Source organism: Hakea prostrata, chromosome 4 (assembly GCF_041222555.1).
Source record: "Hakea prostrata isolate BN-2017 chromosome 4, UWA_Hpros_2, whole genome shotgun sequence".
NCBI classification, from domain to species: Eukaryota; Viridiplantae; Streptophyta; class Magnoliopsida; order Proteales; family Proteaceae; genus Hakea; species Hakea prostrata.
In genome coordinates this window covers 39,160,501-39,187,321 of record NC_142603.1, presented here as the reverse complement: position 1 = coordinate 39,187,321, position 26,821 = coordinate 39,160,501, and the positions used below count along the sequence as shown (strand labels likewise).

At 37.5% G+C, this 26,821-nt stretch overlaps 1 protein-coding gene across 3 annotated transcripts in view; it reads right to left on the bottom strand.

Moving 5' to 3' along the window:
• Positions 1–26,141, bottom strand: part of LOC149018840 (actin-related protein 2/3 complex subunit 2A-like) — a 59,194-nt gene extending 33,053 nt beyond the window's left edge. Inside the window, exons 1-6 of one of the 3 annotated variants that reach the window (XM_089152970.1) lie at positions 25,719–26,141; positions 18,493–18,680; positions 16,841–16,953; positions 5,919–5,985; positions 5,575–5,782; positions 1,526–1,695 (exon numbers count right to left, since the gene is read on the bottom strand). In XM_089152970.1, the coding sequence (XP_089009096.1) occupies positions 1,526–1,695; positions 5,575–5,782; positions 5,919–5,985; positions 16,841–16,902 (507 nt within the window). In that variant the 5' untranslated portion in view covers positions 16,903–16,953; positions 18,493–18,680; positions 25,719–26,141. Of the gene's footprint in view, positions 1–1,525; positions 1,696–5,574; positions 5,783–5,918; positions 5,986–16,840; positions 16,954–17,070; positions 17,260–18,492; positions 18,681–25,718 lie in introns of all 3 variants that reach the window. The other 2 variants (XM_089152971.1, XM_089152969.1) reach the window with 2 other exon arrangements.
• Between the last annotated feature and the right edge of the window lie 680 nt (positions 26,142–26,821).

The window sequence follows — 26,821 nt, the reverse complement described above, 5'->3', positions numbered from 1 at the left end:
TTATTTTGGAAAAGTTATAGGTTTCGATCGAAATTTTGGAGATTTCGAAGGTTTCGACTGAAATTTCAACCATCCCAACCTAATTTTCAACCATTTCAACTTGTTTTTCATCGGTTTTTGTCAATTTCTATCCCATTTTACCTAATTTCCATGACTCTTTTGCCTTCAAGCACCTCTTTTGCTCATCGTTTGCTTCCAAACACCGCCTAAGCCACAATAGCTACAAAGAGAACTCCAGCAACAATAGAATGTGAAGCATGAGCCATACCCAACAGTTCCAAACTTCCTTCTTTTTTTTTATATATAATTACCCTAAATTATCTTGTATTGCCTTTGAAATTAATGTCTAGGACTATGATCTATGATTGTGCTTCGTTAAACTTATTTTTTTTATTATTGTCTACCATTTTTTTCATTTTCTGATTTTAATAATTGTTTTTTAAATTATGTATTTTGAAAAAATAAATATGTATATATGATATATGGGCTTCAACTTAATATATGTGAGACACCATCACTTGATCTAGTTGGTCATTTTATTTTGTTGACTTGTTAATATCTAACCATTCTATCAAACAATTCATGTATGCTAATTATTCTACACGTATATGCAATACAATTTGTACTTGTCAAAACCAGTCATTTGAAGTATACTTGAATGATAAATTTTCAGTGGTTTTTTTTTTTTTTGGGCAAAATACTAGTTCCATTATGTTTATTACGCTTTAAATAGGTAGAAGGCAAGAAATCAGATGAAATAGACGTCATAGAAGGCCCAAAACCCAAAAAAAAAACCAAATGTTTCAACCGAAGTTTTAGTCGAAACCGAAAATTTTCAGCCTTTTCTTGGGTTGAAATCCTAGTTTCGACCGAAATTTGTTCCTTGATCCAAACAACAAAATTTTAAAGAAACAAGAAAAGGGGAAAATGGAAATTTCGTAAGCAAGACGATACCGCACCATAACTTCTTCCATTCTAAGAATTTCACGAGATTAGGTATTGCTCCTGAGATGGGTAGTGGCAAGGACAAGGGGAAGATCTCCACCAACCATTCTTCACACACTGCATTGAAACCAGATTGGAAATAACCCCCTTAGGAATTTGTCTATTCGATTCTGGGTCATTAACGGCAAGCGGCAGTGTGGTGCCAATGCCAGAGCCAAAGATGAAGAAGACGCAGGGTTAGAAGAGAACAAAGAGAGTAAACCAAGGTTTAAGATTGAAGAATATGAACCTTAGGATTAGAATAGGTTAGTTGTCCAGCATCAAATGATGCACTTGATGAAATATAAGCATATCAGTCCTTGAGCATATAAGAACCCAAAGGAGAAGGGTCGATGAGGTCTTTTCACCCCTTTGTACATAGGCCAAGGGGTATAATGGTCTTTACAACTGTATTACTAACCATTCTAATGCGATTTAATATGCATGATGCAAATAGAAAGATATTGACAAGCATAAAATGCCTCACAGAAATGTAAAGGGGAAATTGATTAAGAACACAATAATAAAAACAAGAAGGTACCTGGGGGATAAGGAAGAATGACTCCATTGGCCTGTGAACAATAGAAACAAGTCGATCTACATTTGGAGCAACTGTCTTTGAAGCAAGATGCTTTAGGATGAATCTTAAAGGGGCCCCAAGTACCACTTCTCTCACAGACGCAATTTTCACCAGAATAGCCTGATGTTGCTCTACATGGAAATAATTTCAACATTATTCAAAATGAAGCTCAACTTTATTATCTGATCATAATATATGGAGGTTGAAGCAAGCATAATATGGACAGAACTGACGTATATGCATGGACCTAAGTTTTAATCTGGCTTGATCCTTCTCAATTATTAACATTCTCAATTCAGTTATTGCATCCCCAGCAGGCGACTCACCTGATGATACTAAAGAGGAAGAAAGCTGTCTAATGGTGTTTCTTTACTATTTTGATCCACCACTTGTGTTGGCATACATACCCCAAGATACATTTTCCCTTCACTTGGTGAGCTAGCTAACTCACCTGCACCTTACACCATCCTTTCTTAGTCTGCTGGAGAGTAAGAGACAAGAAAGTGTAAGCAGGTGCAAGAGAGAGTGAATTCCCAATTTCAGAAGCTATTCAGGGGGCAGAGCCGAATATGATCAATGGAAGACCTAAGAGCCACAGCCACATCACTACTGCTTTATTAGAGTTTATGTAGTAAGCATAGTTTAGGACTAGTATGTTGACTATTTGCCCTATATTGTAAGTTATGTTTTTAATCTTTTTCCTCCTTGTATGTAACTCCTTTTCTTTTCATTAGTGAAGCAATATAAGTGTATGGAGACCCACTCCCCCAATGCACACCATTCCATCATTCTCTTTTCCCTAATCCTCTCTTCTTCTCCTCCATCCTCCTCAACCATTCTTCTCCGTCCTTCTATTGTTCTTTGGGTTTGTTAACTTCCAGATTGGCATTAGAGCCAGTGACCCAATATGGGGCTATGGTACGAGTAGATGTGGAGGCCCACAAAGCTAAGGATGATGAGTGAGTCTGCCACTATAGTTATACAAGGTGAGCTGCTCAAGTGTGGCATAGACCTCATGAGTATCAGTATCAATCATCACCAAATGTGCTTCAACCCCCCCCCCCTTCTACAAAGTCCAAACGTCAGTAGATTCATCACATGTACCAGGAGGAGTCATGAAGAACCTAATACTTCCCTTTGAATTACCAATGATTCCAAAAATGGGTGCATCTTGTTCAACTTCATGACCTCCAGAATACCAGCCTCTGCCAGCACTACGCCAATCTCAAAGAAAGCTAAAGGAGAGGGCCAATGACTCAAGGAAGGTAGCAGGCTCCATGGCTGTTTTTCAAGCCTCCTCACAATGCAGATAACTATACACCTCATCTAAGGATGAAAAAAGAGATCTGTCCAATATTTGCATACAAAGTCTGGGGTTCAATGCTCCATGGAGAATAAGAACTCGCTCCTTCTCAAGACCATAGTAAATCCTTGCTTCATCCTTTGAGCTGGTTTGACAAAGGTCCCTATGATGATCAAACTCTTAAAGACCAATGATAGTATTGTAAATCTTAGATAAGGATAACTCATTGTAATTATCTTTTTGAGTAGTTGATACACTCAGGCTGAATCACCAACAAAGTCAAAGGTTATGGTAACACTATCCCAAATATCATTGGCAGTGTCTTTTACTATGAATCTTCTCCCAATCACAAGCTTCATAGAGAAGATAAGCCAGATCATAGCAGTGGAGTTCTCTCTCCCATTTGAGATAAATTGGGTCAGCTGCAGAGGTTGATATTGAACAGCAATCAGGTGGTGCAAAGGAATTTAAGTGTATACAAAAATGTATACACAAGAGGCTGTTTTGGAGAAGACAACCTGCCAAGAAACTCTTCAGATCCACATTTTGAAATCCAACATCCTGAATTAGGTGATATCTTCTTCCTCTGATTTAGATCCTTTTATTGCTGTCAAAAAAAGAAAGAGAGTTTGTCCTAATCCTCCCAGTTTGTTTCCTATGCCCTCTCTCCAGCAGGTCTTGACTTTACTGTTGATGTCTCTTCTATTTCTATCCCCAGCAGTGTCACTGAGGCCATGTCCCATCCAAAGTTGAAAAAAGCAATGTCTGAGGAAAAGATGACTCCAGAAAAGAACAGTTGGAAATTGGTAGATCTTTGAACGGGAAGAAAAGTAGTTGGATCATCTTGGATGCAGGTGAGTGTACACAATCAAGGACCGATCTGATGGACACAAATTGAGAGATACAAAGCAAGGATGGTAGGGAAAGACCATAGTCAACTGTGGAATTAAATCAGGAGACATTTGCTTCCGTGGCTAAACAACTCTATATGAGTCAGTATTAATTGCTTGCTGCCTTGCTGATAAAGATGTATCAGTTAAATGTAAAGAATGCCACCCTCCATGGTGACTTGGAGAAGAAGTGTACGCGCAAACTCCTCCCAACTTCAATCCCCCTTCAGCTGAAGGGAAAGTGTCTTATCAAAACAGCATTTTATGGTAGTCCCCAAAAGCATGGATTGAGCAGTTCAGGCAAGCTATTCTAAAGAATGGGCATCCCCAAAGTCAAGCTAACCACACTCTATTTAACAGATGAGGTTATGGTACAATCACAGCTGTTATTAGTTTTGTTGGTGATATTGTTGCGAATGGAGATGCTAAAACTGAGAGACCTAGGCTGAAGACTTTCCCAGCTCCATAGTTTAAAATCAAAGATTTGGGTCCCTTGAAGTGTGTCTTGGGAATTGAAGTTTGAGATCTAAGAAGGGAATATAAATATGTTGAAAGGAAATCTGTCCTTGATTTGTTGAAAGAGACAAGCATGTTGGGCTGCAAACCAGTCAACTCTCCTATTAAGCAGAATCAGAAACTAGGAGAAGGTTGTGATGTCTCTCTTGTTGATGCTGGAAGCACCTGAGGCAAGTAAACTCATTTATCTGTCTATGGCTAGCTCACATGCTTTTCTTATGTACTAGGAAGGTGAGTTAATTTATGCATGCTCGAAAGAGTGAGCATACTTTGATGCAATATACAAACTCTCATATGCTTGTAAGCCCTCCCCAGAAAAAGGACTATTGTATGTCAAACACAATCACTTGAAAATAAAAGGCTTCATAGATATTCGGATAGACCCATTCCATCTAGAAGGTCTACTTCTGGATGTTGCACATTTGTGGGAGGCAAACTATGCAGATTGTGGAAGGCTTCATAAATGCAAATTGGGATAGATCCATTTCACATAGAAGGTCTACTTCTGGACATCTCCACCAATTATTCTTTTTCTTTTTTTTTTAAATGTTAAAAAATTCTTAGGATATTGGGGTCATTTTAATATATATTGGACATTGTTGGCCCACTACAGCCTCACAGTTGTTTGTCCAAAGATTAATTATTTTGATTTATGAAATTTATAACTTTTTGAAAATTACAGAAATTTCAAAACATAAGGAATATTCTCTTTAATTTGAAAAATCTTTGAAACTGATTAAAGTATTGTGATTGTATTTCATATTTGCATCATGTTCAATTCCATTGTGGTTCTAGATGAATTACATTAAAATTTATTTTGATTTATAAGAAAATTAAAAGAAATAGATATGTAATTGATTTAGAACTCTCAAATTGTGTAGAATAGACAAATAATGCATGCTGGTGGGTATGAGGATAGAGATCCTAAATGTAAACACTAAGCAAAATTCAGTGTAGGAACTGTCAGAAGATATTGCACTGAATTGGCATTTGGCTGTATAAGGATGCAGCCGAATATGACCATGCTCCTTACGAGGTGCAGCAGGGCATGGCTAAGCACTTACAGGGAGGAAGACTGAAGCAGGCTGAAATGTGAAAGGCAAGAGAGTATTTGATTGAGCAGCGTTTGAGAAACACCCACAGATATCCTTACAGTCATTACAGGCAAGAGGATCTCAACACAGAAGCATAATAGAAGCAGTTCCAGTAGACTAGAGGCATAACTGACTGATCCTATGGGCTTCTGTATGCTATTGCAAGCTCATGAAAATAGATGACATTGAGAAAGAAACTTGAAGGACCTTCATCTGGTGGAAGCTTTGACAAATTGAATTTCATCGTCAAATTAAATCCATCCCTGGGAGGGTCAAGAATCTGCACGAGCACACCATATGCTGCTTTTATAGCTTCTATGGCTCCAAAAGGAAGCCCACCAAGAAAAACAGTTTCTGGAGGAGGGGTGGGTAGAGACATGGATAGTAGCAAAAATTGAGGATACCTCGTAGACACCTGCAATAAGCCAAGCAAGCATGTGACAGAAAACGTGAGCATTAACTCACAAATTAGCATGAACTTTGTTTATCCTCATATTTAAGAAAACAGGTTCCCTCACAACTGAATAAGGATAGAAGATCTGGTAAATCACCTGAATATGGTAGCGAACATCATCAAATTCAACCGAGTGACAATCCAGTTCAACACCCTTCTCTAAACTGTAGAGTCAAAATCAAGAATATCAGACAGCACTGCTAGCTCAGGACGACGACAAAGACCAGTTTAAAATTGAAAACTACGATATGTTATTTTCCGGCATCCACTGGAGAAATAGAACAGTAACATAGTGCATATGTGACAGAAAAATACATCCATTCTTACAATTCCTGAAGAGCATATTCGGCTTTGCAGCCATGAAAGGGCAGAAAATCAACAGGCAATTCTCTCCCTTAATGAACTAGACTAAGCATTCCATGGAGAGGATCATATACTTCAAGATGAGAAGAATAGGTGATGGGATTCAGCAGCCAAATCCAATACAAGATATGAAGTGCCATAGATCAAGTCCTAAAGCTAAGGTCAATGTCTTAAATGGCACTAACAGGGACCACACAGGCACCTGCCCTTATTGGATCAGTTGTATTAACTGATTCCATGGTTTGTTATTTCTGGAGATTTTTAGAATCTCCTTGTACGAGGATGGAGTACAAGCATTTTTCAATTTTGACACCAAACTTGTTTGCATGATAATTTACTTTCATCACTTTATATTTTCTATTCTTTTTTTCTTTTTTCTTTTTTTTGGGCGGAGGTAACTTTGGGATCTTTTCCTTCTCCAGTCCAGTGTGCCGCCCAGTGTACTCACTCACCCAAATGGGCCATTGGACAGTGCACCAACATACTTCGGGTAACTATCAAAAGCACTTTATGGGTCTGCACCAGATTTGAGGCAAAATTCGTCACTTTGGGTTATCAAAGTTGACCAAAGTAAACTTCGATAATAAAATAGGATTAAAAAGTCCAGTTGCAAGAAATAGGAGACGATTGGTATGTGGAGGACCCAATTACCAAAAGTAAGTAATAAACTATTGAACTGCCTTTTAGACTTTCGCCATTGAACAAACGTCTTGTATCTTCTCTCTGGTTAATTAGTCTGAATTCTTTTGTTGCTGTTACTTTTGGTTCAAAATTATATCAACTTCCATAGAAGTCTTGAAACTTAGTCTCCCAAGGCATGCTAATCACTCTGGTTTGAAGATAGTAGGACTTGGATTGCATCTCGCTTTTTCAAATCCTATTTTGTTACTCTTTACGTTTATGGTTCTTTACTTAACATAAGAAAGCCATAGATGGTTAGAAATATAACTATTCAATATTACAAATCCCAACCCACTAACCCTGTTTTCAGCAAGGGATGTCATGGAATTATGTTAAATGGGTGACTTCCCATAAACTAGTCCCTTTAAGAATCCATGTGCTTAGAGCTATATTAAAAAATAAAATCAATCTGGTGTAGCGCCGCAATAGAATTAAGGGCCAAGTATGATATCATAATCTCCCAGATTTTTCTCCCTTCTTCGCTTTTTTTTGGGTCGTTTTATTTTTATTTTCTTTTCCTTGGAAGGGGGGGGGAGGATGTTAATTCTGAAAGAAATTGGGACTTCAAGGTTCCTAGATTTCAGCTGGGGGCAGAAAATTGGTTCAATTTTAAAGGGAGCCAAGGAAAGCATTCAATCCGTATTAGTATCTTAACTGATGGCAAAGTCGTAAAATTTAGGACAGCTGAGAAGAATGACAAACGGCTAGTCAATAGGGTTAGGGGTTGGCTTTGGATTCAGTCTACAGCTACGACAAAGTTGTTTAACACTGTTGTAAGTCATAAGTTGAGTTCAGTTAGGAGTTTGAGTCCAGTAGGGAGTTTGATCTATTAGTCTTTATTGTTTAAATATGTGGGTGATAGGATTATTGCAATCAAGCCTGTAATGGAGAAAGAGTTCGTAAATATAATTTGTGCATATGCACCTCAAGTAGAATTGGATGAAAGTCTAAAGCTAGAATTTTGGGAAAATATGGATGGATTAATGCAAGGAATTCATCAAGGAGAAAAGATTATCATAAGAGGTGATCTAAATGAACATATTGGAAAAGATCAAAGAGGCTATGAGAGTGTACATGGAGGATATGGTTTTGGAGAGAGGAATGAGGATGGGGTCTCAATTTTAGATTTTGTTGTTACTTTTGATCTCTCTATTGTAAATACTTATTTCAAAAAGAGAGCGGAACATGTAATTACCTTCAAAAGTGAACATCATAGAAGCCAAATAGATGTCTTCCAAACTAAAAGGACTGATAGATTGTTGCATGGAAAAAAATTCGATCGAAATGGTCGAAATTTCGACCGAAATGCCTGCAAAATTCCAAATCGAAACGAAATCCAGGTATAGGCACGAAATGTATCCTGTATCGTGTCGTATCGACCGAAATTTCGGTCGATACGAGTCGATATTTCGGCCCGATACCATATCGGGCCAAAATGATACCTACGTAAGTTATAAAATACCCAGTTTCGACATATCGACGGCATTTCGACCTACCGAGCCATATCGCCAGAGCCATTTCGAGCTGTGTTTGAATTTTTTGTTGATTTCTCTTGTTTTCATCCGCTTCTACACCTAATTTCTAGTATTCCATTTCCATCAAACACTTGATTTGCTCCTCCATTTGTGCATTTTCTCAAATCTTGCAAGGTGAGTAACCAACTTCTTCATTTTTTTATTTTTGTCTCATTTGTGCCTTAAATCATGTTAGATTGCTTCCAAATTTATATATGTTTACTTTAGAGTGTTGATCTATGAATTTGTAGTGTCAAAATTATTTTTTTATTCTTCCTACTATTTTTTTATTTTTCTGATATTAAAAATTATTTACTAAATTATGTATATTGCTAAAAATGTATGTATAGTACATGTATAAGCTTCAAATGAATGTATGTGAGAGTTGAGACACCATATTGCTGTGATGGTGTTGAATTAATTTTTTTTTCTGTTAATTATGTAATTTTACTGTATTTAATAAATATATATTTAAATAATTAAAAAATATTTAAATATTAAAAAAACTAACTAATTTCTGTTTTAAATTTTAAAATAGCTGAGTATTAGTGGAAGCATGTATGCAATTTTTGGAGCATGTTGTGGATATTTTTAAGATAGTTTGTGTGTATTTTATATATTTTAAAATTATTTATATATTAAAAAATACTTATATAGTTATACATATATTTTTTTTATATTTAAAAATAGGAGGTTATTATTAGAAGCATGTATGTCATTTTTGGAGCATATTGTGGAGCTTTTCAAGATACTTAGTGTGTGTTTCTTGTATTAGGCACTCTCTTTTAAAGATGTCAGACATAGCTTGGGAACATAGGAGGCCACTGACAGCTGATAGGAGGAAGAGCGAGTGTAATTATTGTAAGACACAAATAGGAGGAGGTGGGGCCACTAGATTGAAGATGCATCTAGCTGGTGGCAACAGGGATGTATGAGGAGGTCCAGTAGGTATGGGAGGCACAGGTGGCTCCCAAGTCCCTATGAGGAGGTCTCAGAGTGTGAGGTAGGAGGCTCCTATCCCACGGGCCCCTACAAGGGGTCAAGCTTCCTCAGCACATCCTACGGATCCGGATCTTGAGATTCTCGCAATGATCCGGCCCTATTTGCGAGGCCTGAGCATAAACAGAGAAAGTTGAAGCACTTATGGGGGAGTGTGAAGGAGAAAGTGGGGATGGCTTTCTCCAAATGGGCGCATTACCATAGTGTTCCAGCACATACAGCCCAAGGGCCTTACTACAGAGATATGACTGAGCAAATAGGTAGGGCTAGGAGTGGTGTACAAGGCCCCACTCCATATAAGATATATAATGTGTATTTGCCTAAGCATAAAGAGAACATAAATGAGTACATTAAGGTATTAAAGCCCATGTGGAATCATTATGGAGTGACTCTGATGGCTGATGGTTGGACTGGTCTCACTAGACAGTCCATCATCAATTTCATGTTGAATTGTGATGAGAGGACAGTGTTCCTCAAGTCATTAGATGCATCCGGTGAGAAAAAGGATGCAAAATACATTTACAAGTTATTGAAGCAAGTGGTGAAGGAGGTTGGACTGGAAAATGTGGTTCAAATTGTGACTGATAATGGCTCCAACTACAAGAAAGCTGGGTTGAAGATGCAGGAGAACTCCAGGTATCTAAACATATAGTATTAATTTTCATTTGTATATACATATATTTACATTACACATATACACGTACACTTTATAACTTTGTATTGATGGCTTGATGCCTTGATGGATGGACAGATATAGGCTCTTTTGAACTCCTTGTGCTGCTCACTGCATTGACTTAATGTTAAAGGAGATTGGAAAGGTCAAGCTTGTGAAGAATACCGTGGAGCAAGCTCAACATGTTAGCACCTTCATATATAACCACACCTATGCATTAAGGATGATGAGGGACAAGTGTCAGGGTGAGTTAGTGAGGCCAGGCATAACCAAATTTGCTACTAATTGGATAGCACTACAGAGCTTTGAGTAGGAAGACTGGCCTTAGGAGTATGTTTGCATTAGAGGAGTATTATAACTGGGAGGGTTCTTCATCAGTGGGAGGAAGGAGAGCACAGTTGACCATCCTCGATGAGACTTTCTGGCACAATGTGAGGATAGTGGTGAAGATGCTTGAGCCTGTGGTGAATGTGTTGAGGATGGTAGATCAACAGAGAAAACCTACTCTACCACACATATTTGCTGCAGTAGATAGGATGAAGCAGCAAGTTGCTTAGGTCCACCCACGCGGCAACAAGAAAGTCCTTCAAATCATTGACAATAGATGGGAGTCTATGTTGCAACATCCACAGCATAAGGCTGGTGAGTTGTTAAGTCTAGTATTTAATTTAATTTTCATTATGTTATCACACTATTAAGCATTAACTATTCCCTTTTATGACATACTTTTTCTTACACAGCATACTATTTAAATCCCAAGTACCATTACAAGGACAATCTTGGGATGAGGCAATATTTGATGGATGTTGTCCAAACTGTAGTGGAGAAATTCGAACCGGATACAGATAAACAAGCAGTCATCCTTATGGAGGTGAAATAGTGATTTGAATCATTTGATATTCACAATTCGTAGTTTTATACTAAGTCATTAACCTAATAACTAGTTATTGTTTTTTCTTTTTATATATTAGATAAAGGCTTTTAAGGATGCCACTGGGAGCTTCGGTCGTGCTGTGGCCGTATCGGGATGGGAAACCGCCCTTGCGGGTAGGTTCATTCATTTATTTCATTATACATTTAATTATTATATTCTATCTTTAATTTAGTTATTTAAGTATTAAAATGACTTGGAGTCTATGTTTGTTGCAGCTAAACGGTGGTTGCAATTTGGACGTGACTCACACCACTTAAGTGTGATTGCAAGCAAAGTGCTCTCCCAGACATGTTCTGCCACTGGTTGTAAGCGAAATTGGAGCACCTTCAGCCTCATTTCACTCGAAGAGGCGCAACCGATTGGGTGTGAAGCGTCTAGAGGACCTTGTCTACCTACACTATAATATGAGACTGAGAGAGGATCATATTAGACAGGGGATGGATAGAGAGAGCACCAATATCGAGTTGGCCAACATATTTGAGATGGATGATGATGATAACCCAATAGTTGACTGGATCAGGGACAGTGGAGACGGATTGCTGGATGAGGAGGGAGGTCTTCCCAATAGACAGTTGCCAGAGGAGATGGGGGCTGATGTGGGGGACTTCATGGCCCGGGAGGGGAGGCCACATGCGAGCCCCGCTCGTCCCAGAGTGAGGATTTGATTCTCTAGTCCGACACTGAGGATGAGGTGACTCAGGCCTCCGGTGATGACGACGATGATGGTGATGATGACGATGGCGGTGATGATGGAGGGGACGAGGAGGGTGTTGGACCTCGTGATCAGGATTCAGATGATCCTAGGGACAGACCACCACCACCACGTGAGAGTCAAGGGTGGGGGGACGACCACCAAGATTCACAGGCAAGAGTCAGTTCACCCACGCGACACAGGATTCAGACCATACTAGAACTGCATCTCGAGGCAAAAATGTTTCCTCTACATATTCAAGGAAGGGGAAGGGGAGACAACACGGCTGGAGCACAGAGGACATGTCATCATATGGGTCCCACCGTCCATCCGATGCCGAGAGCTTGGTGGGACCTCTGAGATCGATGAGCATTGATGATGCTAGAGACTCCTCCACCTCCAGAGGATCCGGATGGCATAGGCCTGCAGAGTCCTCATATGATACTGTTGTGGAGAGTATTGGTTCTACCGAGTCGACTTATGGTTATGGACCATATGGTGTCCCTCTTGGCTATCAGATTCAGGGTCAGGCCAGTCAGCCACGAGTGGAGCCTTATGGTAATGGAGCGGCCTATGGAGCTTATGGTGTCCCTCCCACTGTTGATTATCGGAGTCGGCCACTAGGACCTTATCAGTATCCTTATCCTTCTCCTGAGAGCTAGGGGCAGGGTGCTCTTTCATTTGTTGAGCAAATCTTCCACACTATTACACAGCCACAAGGCCCACCACCACCAGTTCCTTTGGAGATTCACAACTTCCTACCGTTAGGAAATCTTATGCATGTGAATGAGGCCACATACAGAGATGCAGTTCTTGACTATGTCCAAAACTATCTAGGGCGGGGGCAAACATCATGGGAGTTATATTGTCATTTGTATGGGGTGCAGACGGAAGAGGGAGACCTTGAGGCTTGAACAGAATAGACTTGTAAGTAATAACATTCCCACTTATTCTCTGATTCATGTACTATATACTTGGAATGTTGGATGTTACATTTTCAGTAGTTTTTTAGTAAACTAGTAGTTTTATAGTGTTTATTATGCTTGAAATAGCCAGTATGCAAAAATCCAAATCAATTTGAGTGCATTTGAGGCTCGAAATTGAGTTTTCAAGAATCAGGAAAAAGTATCCAATTTCGGTCGAAATTTCGACCGAAACCTTGAAATTTTGACCTTTTTCAAGGTCGAAATGTTTATATCGATCGAAATTTTGTCCTTCGATTGTTGTGCAAGGATTGCAAGGTGATACCAAGGGAAAACTTAACTCATAAAAGGGTGCAAGGTTAACTATCCCAAGATAAAATGGTGAATCTTGGAAGGAGAGTGCTCAAAATCCTTCATTGATGAAGTAGTCAAACAAGGAAAGTGGATTTTAAGGGGGATACTAATGCGATATGGAATGAGATGGCCATGCGTATCAACAAAGTGGCTAAAGGTGCCCTAGCTGAATCAAAAGGAAAGCTCCATTCTTGTAGAGAGACTTGGAGGTGGGATAGTGAGGTTCAAGCTGCCATTAAGAATAAGAAAACTAGTTTTAAGACATGGCAAAGAACTAAAGGATGAGAATCTTCAAAGGTATAGGTTGGATAAAAATGAAGCTAAGAAAATTGCGGGAAAAGCAAGAGAAAAGAAATATGAAGAGTTATACAATAAGTTGGGCACGAAGGAAGAGGAAAAATCAATTTATAAGATAGCTAAGATGAGGGATAGGAAGAGTAGAGATCTTGACCATGTTATATTAAAAATAGAGATAGTAAAGTACTAGTATGTGATGAGGACATTAAGAAAAAATGGGAAATCTATTTCTCTAGTCCACTAAACAAGCATACTTCAAGCACCTATGATTCGGACGATTACACATTTCACCAAGGCAAAGCCCCAACCGCTTTGGTTGCCTTGCCGCCTTGACAACCTTGTGTCCAACCCAATCGATCCACCTTGCGGTGTGAAGCCCAAGTGTTATTTTGTTATCCTTATTCTCTCATTTTTGTTATATGCCTATACCACTCCCTCACGTCCCCATCTAACAATAATACCATCTAGTCCTTAATCTTCTATTTCAGTTACTACCCTTATGTTGAAGTACAATTCTGTCCCCACTCTAGATTTCAGCTCTGCTTGACATCTAAATTCTGTCTCATCCTTAAGGCTCTTAAATATGAATTTCCTTTCTGTGAAAAGATCCTATTGGGCTACTGTTTTGATCAATCAAAAACAGTACTACATTACCCACCCCCCAAAAAAAAATTATATAAAAGAAATTCTAATGGATAAACTGAGGGGAATTAGGACCTGAAGATTTTAGGACTTCGAAGGAAGTTAGGGCTTAATGGAAGTTTGAGGTTTTAACAGATCTGATGTGGCTGCCAATCAGATCAAAGGCTGCACTAATGGAGGGAAGAGCCGAAGAGGGATAATAAGTTTCAAAAACAGGGGATCTAATGGTCGGATAAGTTGGTCAGAACTCTCTCTCAAGAATAACCTTGCTTGTATCTTCTAGGAAATTCTGTTGAGAAGTTGCAGGTTTAGTGGCAGTGGCAGTAGGCTTGATGACAGAAAATTTAAGTAGAAATAAAAGCCTGCTAATGAGGCGGGCAAATTCCTAGTCTACGGTTTCATTGCCAAAAGATAAATAAATAATCCTGGATTCAGTGCAAGTGCAAGCGCAAGAGACAATACTACCCTTTCATTGTTTTTCCCAAACCTAAATCAGCTGGTTGTTGAGTCACTGTCACCTGTTAGATCAAATTAAGATTCATCATACAGTATCCTTTCATGAAGGACCCTCATACTAGAAAAATGCAGACTCCCTGTAACCTCCCCACACAATTTGTCACCTAAAGCCCAAATGACATGTTTTCAATGGAACAACTTTTCAGATGAACTAGGAAACCCTTGGCAATCTAAAAGTTTCTTATCCACTGAAATTATGCATGGTCCATAACATAAGAAACGGAATAGTTCGAGTTTTTTAACATAGATGGCCCATCAGTAGGTATAATATATGGAAACCACTGATGCTCCAAAAAAGCATCATGTGATCTCTTGATCAAGCTATCTTCCATCTCCTCTTATTTGATTCCGCAAGGAGCATGCATATTGTTGTGTCCTGCGTCCTACCTCCTCCTTTGCTCATGCAGGATTGGGTTTTGATTCCTTAGTATTGTTGTTCATTAATCTGTACTGTCTTCATTCTTCCTTGTGTCAAGGATCCATTATATCTCCTACTTTTTGTTAATGGACTGTCATTCAACCCATAAAAAGGGGATGAAAATAGCATTAAATTGATATTTTCTTTCTCACAGGATCTTCAGGCACTTGCATCAGCACATTGCCATAAAATAACTGAACACCCAACTGAGAAAATGTGATTACTACACCCACTCTTTCAATAGTAAAATAACAAACAGAAAAATACCATATCCTTTTTCAGCCACCAAAGTGAAACACTAAGTAAATAGCTGAAATTTGACTATAAAGTTCATGTGAGGATATAGGGTTTGGTTGATAGAAGGAAAGCCCTAGATCAAGGTCCACCCACAGCATCCTCTTCAAGCAAATCAGCAGCCAATTAGGGTTTAGAACATCCTAAGGTTGAAGAAAATAGGCTGGTTAAGCGGTTCTAGGGTTGGAAAAGGGTAGGGTTAGATTCAGCTATGTCTTGGAGGCTAAGGTTTTGAACTCCAATGTTGTTCCTTTGCTGTAACTTTATTTTCTGACTGGAATTAAAAGGCTAGGGTTTTGGAAATTAGGAGAATCCAGGGTTTCTACAAGTTTAACTTGGGTCTAGGGTTAGGTTTGAGCGTTCAATAGGTGATATGGATGCTAATCCAAAAGGGATTTTAGGTTTGGATAAGGGGTTAAGGAGATTTAGGGTTTTGAAGGCTTGAAGCTTTAGGGTTTTAGGGTTTCTAAGGAAGAAGATGAGTTGAATAATTTTCTAGGGTTTAGAGGGGAGGGGAGGACTGAAACCTTGGATTGAAGTTTGGGTACGGGGAGGGGATGCTAATTCCTAATAAGGATAGCTCTTGGGTAGCAGAAGCTTAGGGTTTAGGTTTGATTTTCTGGTTTTTAATATTCTAGAGCTTTGAATGAGGAAGAAGAGGGGGACTGGAAATTGTAGGTCTAGTGCTAGGGAAGGGAGGGGGTTATTATTAGGATAGGGGAAGGGGATGAGGGGATGCCACAGCGTTGGGGAGGAGTTGGGATGATTTGCAATGGGGGAAGGGACTGCCATGGTAGAATTAGGGTTAGGGGGATAGGAAAGGCCTGCTAATGGGAGAAGAAGAAGAAGGAAGAGGCTAGGATTGGGGTGGACTTCAGTACTTACTTGGAGATACAAGGATGCTAGGGTTCTTTACAATTCTACAGTAGTTCTTCAAGTAATGGCTGTCGCAAGTAAGAGAGAGAGGGAGAAGCTTGGAAATTGCAGAAATTAACAAATTCCAGCAGCCTTCCCTCCTTGGGAACCTACGACTCCAACCAATCCCTTCAATCAATTCTTTATTCAAATATCATCAACCATTTTTCTTACAGGGGGCCGGGGGGCCGCAGGGGGGGGGGCTACATTTATAGCCTTTGCATTGAACGGTTACCTACCAGAGCTCAAACATAAAAGTAAATCAAACTTGAACTCCTACTTGACTCTAACAAATCAAATAAACTCTATTTTAAGGGGCTTCTAATTAAATAGAAACTGCAGAATTAAAAGACTCTTAACTTAAAAAGGAAACCAATTTAAGATGGGATTACAACTAGACCTTTCCTAATGGGACAGGGACTCCTTTATAGCTAATCATAGACAGATTCAAACACAAAAATAAAAGTAGATATGGACTACTAACAGTACTCTGCATCCAATAAGACCCATTAGGACCTCAAAAAAGAGGACAAAATGACCACTTTGCCCCTGGTCAGATTCGGCATTCCTGGAGGGCTGCAGGAAATTGGGTAGGAGTCCCCAATGGTTACATCAAAAGTTTTTGTACATACACCAAAACTGATAAGAGAAAGGAAAAAGGTACCTAATTCAGAAAGAAACTAGTACCTACAAAAGTTTGAATGATTACGACTGAATGATTATGAAATGATGTAGGTGAAGACAGTGATAACTGAAAAAGGAGCAAACTTTCAACTGAAACTGATTACAATAAAGGCGGGCGTACTTTTGTACTCGATTCGATAATGTCTGAAGTAGAAATCTCGATGGCGACTGCAACAATATCATCTCTGATGACTTCCTTTGAAATTAATGGGACCCCAAGACCTCTTTCTGTCACTGTGAGAAATAAGCCAAAAATAGAAACTCTTTGTTAAAAGAGATGGGGGGGGGGGGGGAAATAAGACAAAAGAACAACAGTAATTAACAGCTATAACTATTAATATCATTTTCTACCCAGATTTTGTTGGGTATAGCAGGTACTGCCACCAATATATAATATGAAAATTGAGACAAGGTTGTCCAAGCTTCTTCTTTTAAAACGATTCGACCTCCCTAAGCTGGCTGATTTGAAACATCCGTTTCTTCAGCTTTGTTCATCAGATTACTGAGGATCCATTTGATAAAGTTACCAGTGACTCTACCCTGAGAAACACCAGAAACACTTCTTGATGCTTATATTATGAGGACAGTTTAAAAGACAGCTGTTTCTAGAAAAGTTTACAGAACACAAATGGGGTGCGATAAAACCTGCTTCTGGAAAGAATTTTCAAATGTTAGTGATTGGAGCCTTGTTAGCCAACCAATTGTCAATATTGCTCATCAAATTAGAAATTAAAATTATAAGAAGTCCATTAAAATTTTAAAACTACTAGAAAAATATCCATGGGATATCAAATTACTAAAGTCCAACTATCAAATTACGATTCTATGTCCAATAAGAAGTAGACTTCATGGCTTTGTCGACTCAAACTGATCAGTTATTATGCAAGCTTCATTCCAAGATCAGTCTCTAAATCATTTAATCTATTTAAGCACCAAGTATAGTCTTGTATGCTATGTCTCTTTCTTTTGTTGGCAGTAGTTTAAGTGAGATCTTCAGCTTTTTATAGCAAAACGGCTTGATAAGCCACTAGTAAATAAGGTATACACTGTAATAAGTGGAAGGGCAGTAGGGCATCAAATCCAGCTAAGCCTACTGGAGACAGTCTGCTGAAGACAAAGGCAAATGAGAGGACAGGTGGCAGTCTAGCATTGGTCAGCAACCTCAACCTTGCAAATTACAGCAGAGTTGGTACTTTCAGAGATTGTGGCTGACATTGAAAGGGAGTTAATTAGGGTGCTATGAGGATATTTGAAGGGAGGATTGAAGGTAAGAGTGAAGGAAGAATTCAGTAAGGAAGAGCAGGGAGAGCTGCTGCTGAGAGTTCTACTCTCAGGTAAGGTGAAAGAAAGTAGATGCAATCTGTCTGTTTCCTAGTTAAATCAATGTACTGAGTTATGGATCTATTGAACTGATTAGAGTTGTGCTGCTGCTCTGTTTCTCTGTGAATGAATTAATTGATGAACGAATAGATGGATGTGAATCAGTCAAATCAGTACTTCCTCTGTTTTATACTCTTTGCATATCTGTATTTGTGTTTGAGTGTTGGAGTGATTCAGCTGAGTGAAGAAGGGAGTCCTATCATCTTGGAATCAAAGCATGTTGATCCTTGGGGATGGTCAGGAGCCGAATGAAGTTCAGAAGAACTCGCAGGGGTGGTGAAAGAACTCTAGGGACAACTATCATCCCTTGATTCGGAACCTGGGTCATTGGCACAGGATGCAGAAAAAGGAGAAAAAAGCCAGGAAGAATTTAGAACTGAGCTAAAATCTAACCTGTTAAGAGGCAAAGCAGTGTTATTGTGGATGGGGCACTGGAATCCTTGCAACTGCATGTGGGAGATCTTGCAGAGGGAATACCAAGGAGAACAGAACTGAGAGGCAGCTTCGATGGGACAGCAAGAATACTTTCCCAAGTATTTAGCATGGGTTTGATAACTTTTCTATGCTAGAAGCACTGTTTTCTGCAACCAAAAAAAGAAACATTTTTTGGTACTTTTGTGCTTTAAAAAAAAAATTTATAGCAATTTTGAGTGTTTGATAAGAATGTTCCAAATATATCTCTTAAACATTTTCAAAACAAAACATGTTTGATAAACATGTACTAAGAAATCTGTTTACATTCATGGCATTCTTGAATCAGTACCCTGTCCACAAAATATAAAATTGACTACTTTTTTTTCCAATTCGCTTATTCCCAAGTTCACCATTGCAGAATCCATCATCAAAGTCAAGACTGGTAACAGAAGTCTAGATGTACTTCCATCTTTTCGATAAAATCAAGTTCTAAGAGCATATATTGTTGGAAGAAAATAGAGGTTGTAACGAAGAAGGGTATCTGGTAAGTCACTGATTTTATCCTCCCCTTCTTTTATGTTTCACTTCTTCATGAGGCATGTCTCTATTAGGAAAAGGATATAAACCGACTGTGTCCATAATTCCAGTGCCCCAACCAAGACTAGAAGTTCATAACTGAAAGTTAAGATGGTAGACTTCAACTCGTATGGAATAACTCAAGAGTTTCAATAATCATAAATAAGAACATCAAAATATACAGGGAAGGAACCCAAAAAATCAAAACAAAACAATAGCATTAAATGGGGGCATTGATGCAACCCCTATATTCTACAACCCAACCCTATTGTCCACTTACAAATAAAGTGCCTGAATTATGGGGTTTCAAGCATTTGACTTTAGAAACCAACTCTCCAAAAACCATTTTGATCTGTAAATATCGGAGGCTTCACTTACTCCAACAATATGCAACTGAAAACAGTATTTAAACCATCAGAATGGGTAAGTCTTGAGATATATGTTCATATGTTGAGGTATTTGAGTCATACCCAATTTATGTTGAGGTACTCAAGTTATACCCAACTTATTGTTGAGGTATTTGAGTCATACTCAACTTATGTTTTAATATGAGTCATCAGATTAGTTACGATCTAACGGTGTAATGGGCCTTTGTAGGAGAGTCCAATTACCAATAGAACTCGGTATTTATTCTATAAATACTAGCTGGAAGCAGCAGTCTGAGTATTCCAATCTAGATACTCAGGGTGTAATGTTTTAAGCAACGTTGTGGTTAAACCCTAACCTTAACAATCTTAAAGCATTATATTTTCTTGAGAAGTTCTTGTTCGGGAAAGGTGATCAACGCTGCTTGGAGTGTTCTGAGATTCAAGTAATCAATGAGTAATCCTTCCTCACAAGTAAGTGGCTCCTCTATCTTTACCCTGATTTCCTTTTGAAGAATAAGATTTTCTTTTAGTAATCTGTTCCGAATTTCGAACGGATGAATTGATTAAGAATTCCGACCAGCGTAACGATTATTGAAGTACTTTAGCTCATGCGTTGAAATTGGGGATAGAATTATGATTGAACTTTTTGAGCAAAGTAATCATTGTCTTTCTCTTTCTTGAATTCAGTTCTTTAAAGTGCTTTAGATCATGCGTTGAAATTGGGGATGATATTATGAACTTTTAGTGACTCGATTGCTAAGAAACAAAAAGCAATTCTGACACTACCATACTTTTGGTTTTGACTCGTTTAACGAGATTCAAAGTTATGTTTTGAAAATCAAAGTTATTCTGAGTTTCTGACATTGTCAATTTTGTTCTTCTTGGAACTCGGTTTTATGAGGTTTACACAAAGTAACTTGAGTTTTAACAAAAAAGACAAAAATGACATTATGGATTCGGTTTCTTGAGAACTGAACCTTTTTTTTTTATTGATGTTGTTTATTAATTTTTAAACGGTGAATCGATTATTTTTCATATGATCGAACATCTTGAAAGTGATTTAACGAGGAAAATGATGTTTAATGTTAATGTTAACTTTTTCCTACTTGACTCGTTTTACGAGAATTCTCTATTGCATGAAGACTTTATATAAGTAGAATATATGGTTAACCGTTAGTACTGGCTACTAAGATACCCTCAATAGTTGCCATATTAACAGTTGTAATTATTACCTGTATCTTTCTTTAATTGTTTTTTATATGCAGGATTATAATGGATGTTGTTCCAATTGACATGGTCAAACTTCAGACCTTTACTGGATCTGAGTTTAATGTCTGGAAAAGAAAAACACAATTTAGATTAAGGTATTTGAATGTGTTTTATACAGTACAAACCTCTTTTGAAAATACTGTTAAGGAAATCGATGAATCACAATGGAAAAGAGATGAGGTTTTCTGCAGACACTATTTGTTGAATGTCCTGTCAAATATACTTGCAAAAACCTATAGCAAGTTTGAAAGTGCTAAAGAAATATGGGACAACCTGGATGCTCAATATAAAAAAGAGGAAGAATTGTCCAAAACTCATCAAGTGGACAAAATTCATGGACTTCAAATTTGTTGAAGACAAAGAAATACTCCCTCAAGTTACAAATCTTGAAAACCTGAGATCCAAACTAGTCACAGAGAAAATAAATATTTGTGATAAATTTCTTGTTGAGGCAATTATATATAAGTTACCATCAACCTATCACTCATTTAAGACTGAGATGTATAGGAAAAAGATACAGGTGGGGCTGAATGATCTCAAACGGTTCATACGAATCGAAGATGAGAACAGACTTAGAAACAACTTGGAGATGGTGAATAGACAAAAATCTACTGCGAATATGGTCACTCATCCCAAATATAACTCTAATAAAACAAAGCCACACAAAAGTGAACCCAATAAGTTGGAGGCCAAAAAGACTATCTTAAACAAAAATAAGGGCAAGTTCCACAACTGTGAAAAATGGGGACACTATGCGACTGAATGTAGACTACCAAAAAGGAGTGATGGATACACTAAAAAGAAAGAAGTCAACATGATGACTGATAACATTGAGCCTAGACATTTTGTAGCAGGAAGTCAAGACCAGTACTTCTTCAGATTGGTGATTGGACTCAGGAGCTACATGTCATGTTTGCCAATATAAGAACTTGCTGACTGACAACATCGAGGTTTCAGAGACTGTAACAGTTGCTAATGGAGCATCAGCCATGGTAACTCAGAGAGGAACTGCAAATCTGATTCTATCTTCATGTAAGAGACTAACTTTAAAAGATGTTAAAGTAGTTCCTAATTTAGAAAAGAATTTAATTTCACTTAGCCTTTTACGCAATGCTGTCATGTGTATTTCTTTTCATAATGGTAGTGTAACTTTAACTGTTAACTCTCACTACTTTGGACGTGCTTATCTAATAAATGGTATGTATAAACTGAGTTTAGGAAATGAGACCATAAACCATACTAGTTCAAGCTTAATTGATCCTAATACATTGCATTGTAGTTTGGGACATGTGAACTATATGAAGATGGTCTAGTTTTCCAAAATTTATAACATACCATTAGATACCTCTAAAGGTTTTAACAGATGTGAAGTGTGTGCCCAAACAAAAATTACTAGAAAACATTTTCGTCAGGTTTCTAAAAGCACACAACTTTTAGAATTAATACATTCTGATCTTTGTGATTTTAAAAATTTCACAACTCGAGGAAGACGGAAGTATTTAATTACCTTTATAGACGATTTCTCTAGATATTGTCATATTTATCTGTTAAAATCAAAAGATGAAGCATTTGAAAAATTCAATTCAAGATTTTTTAGAGTAGAGTTGAAAATCAGTTAAATTTGAAAATTAAACAACTTAGAAGTGATAGAGGAGGTGAATATTCTTTGACAGAGTTCAAAACTTTTTGTGCCTCTAAAGGTATAATTTTTTAAATTACTGCACCTTTATCACCTAAGTTTTGAACTCTGTCAAAGAATATTCACCTCCTCTATCACTTCTAAGTTGTTTAATTTTCAAATTTAACTGATTTTCAACTCTACTCTTAAAAATCTTGAATTGAATTTTTCAAATGCTTCATCTTTTGATTTTAACAGATAAATATGACAATATCTAGAGAAATCGTCTATAAAGGTAATTAAATACTTCCGTCTTCCTCGAGTTGTGAAATTTTTAAAATCACAAAGATCAGAATGTATTAATTCTAAAAGTTGTGTGCTTTTAGAAACCTGACGAAAATGTTTTCTAGTAATTTTTGTTTGGGCACACACTTCACATCTGTTAAAACCTTTAGAGGTATCTAATGGTATGTTATAAATTTTGGAAAACTAGACCATCTTCCTATAATTCACATGTCCCAAGCTACAATGCAATGTATTAGGATCAATTAAGCTTGAACTAGTATGGTTTACGGTCTCATTTCCTAAACTCAGTTTATACATATCATTTATTAGATAAGCACATCCAAAGTAGTGAGAGTTAACAGTTAAAGTTACACTACCATTATGAAAAGAAATACACATGACAGCATTGCGTAAAAGGCTAAGTGAAATTAAATTCTTTTCTAAATTAGGAACTACTTTAACATCTTTTAAAATTAGTCTCTTACATGAAAATAGAATCAGATTTGCAGTTCCTCTCTGAGTTACCATGGTTGATGCTCCATTAACAACTATTACAGTCTCTGAAACCTCGATGTTGTCAGTCAGCAAGTTCTTATATTGGCAAACATGACATGTGGCTCCTAAGTCCAATCACCAATCTAAGAAGTTACTGGTCTTGACTTCCTTTGCGCCCACCATGGCTACAAAATGTCTAGGCTCAGTGTTATCAGTCATCATGTTGACTTCTTTCTTTTTAGTGTATCCATCACTCCTTTTTGGTAGTCTACATTCAGTCGCATAATGTCCCCATTTTTCACAGTTGTGGAACTTGCCCTTATTTTTGTTTAAGATAGTCTTTTTGGCCTCCAATTTATTGGGTTCACTTTTGTGTGGCTTTGTTTTCTTAGAGTTATATTTGGGATGAGTGACCATATTCGCAGTAGATTTTTGTCTATTCACCATCTCCAAGTTGTTTCTAAGTCTGTTCTCATCTTCGATTCGTATGAACCGTTTGAGATCATTCAGCCCCACCTGTATCTTTTTCCTATACATCTTAGTCTTAAATGAGTGACAGGTTGATGGTAACTTATATATAATTGCCCCAACAAGAAATTTATCACAAATATTTATTTTCTCTGTGACTAGTTTGGATCTCAAGTTTTCAAGATTTGTAACTTGAGGGAGTATTTCTTTGTCTTCAACAAATTTGAAGTCCATGAATTTTGTCCACTTGATGAGTTTTGGACAATTCTTCCTCTTTTTTATATTGAGCATCCAAGTTGTCCCATATTTCTTTAGCACTTTCAAACTTGCTATAGGTTTTTGCAAGTATATTTGACAGGACATTCAACAAATAGTGTCTCCAGAAAACCTCATCTCTTTTCCATTGTGATTCATCGATTTCCTTAACAGTATTTTCAAAAGAGGTTTGTACTGTATAAAACACATTCAAATACCTTAATCTAAATTGTGTTTTTCTTTTCCAGACATTAAACTCAGATCCAGTAAAGGTCTGAAGTTTGACCATGTCAATTGGAACAACATCCATTATAATCCTGCATATAAAAAACAATTAAAGAAAGATACAGGTAATAATTACAACTGTTAATATGGCAACTATTGAGGGTACCTTAGTAGCCAGTACTAACGATTAACCATATATTCTACTTTTATAAAGTCTTCATGCAATAGAGAATTCACGTAAAATGAGTCAAGTAGGAAAAAGTTAACGTTAACATTAAACATCACTTTCCTGGTTAAATCACTTTCAAGATGTTCGATCATATGAAAAATAATCGATTCACTGTTTAAAAATTAATAAACAACATCAATAAAAAAAATAAGGTTCAGTTCTCAAGAAACCGAATTCATAATGTCGTTTTTGTCTTTTTTGTTAAAACTCAAGTTACTTTATGTAAACCTCATAAAACCAAGTTCCAAGAAAAACAAAATTGACAATGTCAAAAACTCAAAATAATTTTGATTTTCAAAATATAACTTTGAATCTCGTTAAACGAGTCAAAACCAAAAAGTATGGTATTATCAGAATTGCTTTTTGTTTCTCAGCAATCGAGTCACTAAAAGTTCATAATATCATCCCCAATTAAAACGCATGATCTAAAGCACTTTAAATAACTCAATTCAAGAAAGAGAAAAACAATGATTACTTTGCTCAAAAAGTTCAATCATAATATTATCCCCATTTTCAACGCATGAGCTAAAGTACTTTAATAATCGTTACACTGATCAGAATTCTTAATCAATTCATCTGTTCGAAATTCAGAACAAATTACTAAAAGAAAGTCTTATCTTCAAAAGGAAATCAGGTAAAGATAGAGGAGCCACTTACTTATGAGGGAGGATTACTCACTGATTACTTGAATCGCAGAACACTCCAAACAGCGTTGATCACCTTTTCCGAACAAGAACTTCTCAAGAAAAGATAATGCTTTAAGATTGTTAAGGTTAGGGTTTAACCACAACGTTGCTTAAAACATTACACTCTGAGTATCTAGATTGGAATACCCAGACCGCTGCTTCCAGCTAGTATTTATAGAATAAATATTGAGTTCTATTGGTAATTGGACTCTCCTACAAAGGCCCATTACACCGTTAGATCGTAATTAATCTGATGGCTCATATTAAAACATAAGTTGAGTATGACTCAAATACCTCAACAATAAGTTGGGTATAACTTGAGTACCCCAACATAAGTTGGTATGACTCAAATACCTCAACAATATATGTAATAAAAATTGAACACATTTGACAGAGAAGCCCTGCAGAACTTTCAGACTCCTACAACCATAGAAGCAACTGGTTTAAGGGTGGACAAGAAACTGGCTTCTCTCTGCCTCCCCCAACTTATAAGTAAACATTTGCTCTTTCTGTCTCTTTCTATACTTAGAGTAGACTAGAGCATGCAAATTGGGTTTAACTATCAAACCCTGGAGACATTGATAAAGGAATCAAATAACCGCTCCAAAAAGAAAACCCACAAGAACCTTCTGTCAGATGGTGAAAGTTGTACGGCTAGGATGGAAGAGAGAAAATAAAAAATACAAAACTAGATAAAATACAACAAAACAGAAACTAAGGACGAAAGTAACCTTATTCGAGGAATTGAGAGATCCGTTGCAGAGTCAAGAATAACTTGAGACTTGAAAATGGCACGTAAAGAAGTAAATCTGTTACTGGTTTCACTTGAGATGGCCGATTTTTTGCCTCAACGCACCACCTGGATTTACGTTGCTACAAAGAAACGAATCGACGATGACACTTTCTTGTGTGCTGAAAAAATTAACGACGAAATTGAACCAGAATCCAAGGCGCGGAAAGGGGTTTCATGGATTTGAAAAGAAGAGAAATTCGGAGGCCTGGAGATGCCGGAGTTCCAGACGCCGCAGCGTTGTAGGAGACCTGTTCCAGCAATGGCGAATCTCCTTCCACAGCGATTTCCAGAGACACAGTTCAAAGGAGTGAAAATGGAGTCTCTGGCATAGCGCGAGAAAACGAGTCCGGATCCTCACCCCGTCAGGGAGCACAGACTGCTCCCCCATGGCTTCCCAACCACACAAACACGTGGGGCCCACAAGTGAAAATTTGAAGTTTTTTTATTTTTTTCAAAATGTGTTTTTTACCTGTGGGCCCCACGTGTTTGTGTCGTTGGAAAGCCTTCGGGGAGCAGTCTGTGCTCCCCAGACGGGTGGGGTTGGATTCGGGTTTTCCTTTTTATCGGGCACTTTTTTGCTTTTGTTCGCACTTCCATTAAATTGGCAGTAAAATGAATAAGTGTTTTGTAAAACTAAAACCTGATGCGTTTTTGAGTAATATATTTACAGTGGTACGTTTTTCGAGCATAAAAAACTGAATCTTTACAGTGGTACGTTATATTTACAGTGGTACGTTTTTCGAAAAATTAATAGTGATTTTTTTTTTTTTTGTACTAGTGCTTTTTTAATACTAGAAATATAACATCGTCTGCAAAGGTCAAACCCAAGACCTCTCCACTGAGAAGTATGGATCTTTACCACTCAACCAGCCATGCATTGGCAAATAATAAAAACTATTTTTGTCTAAAATACAGAAATCATATGGAAGCCATATGTTGATTACCTAACTATAGATAATTTTTTGTAAATCATATTGTCATATTTCATCAGATCATAACGTACTATATTATTCTTTTGGGGGCTTTTTAGTTATTGTCAAG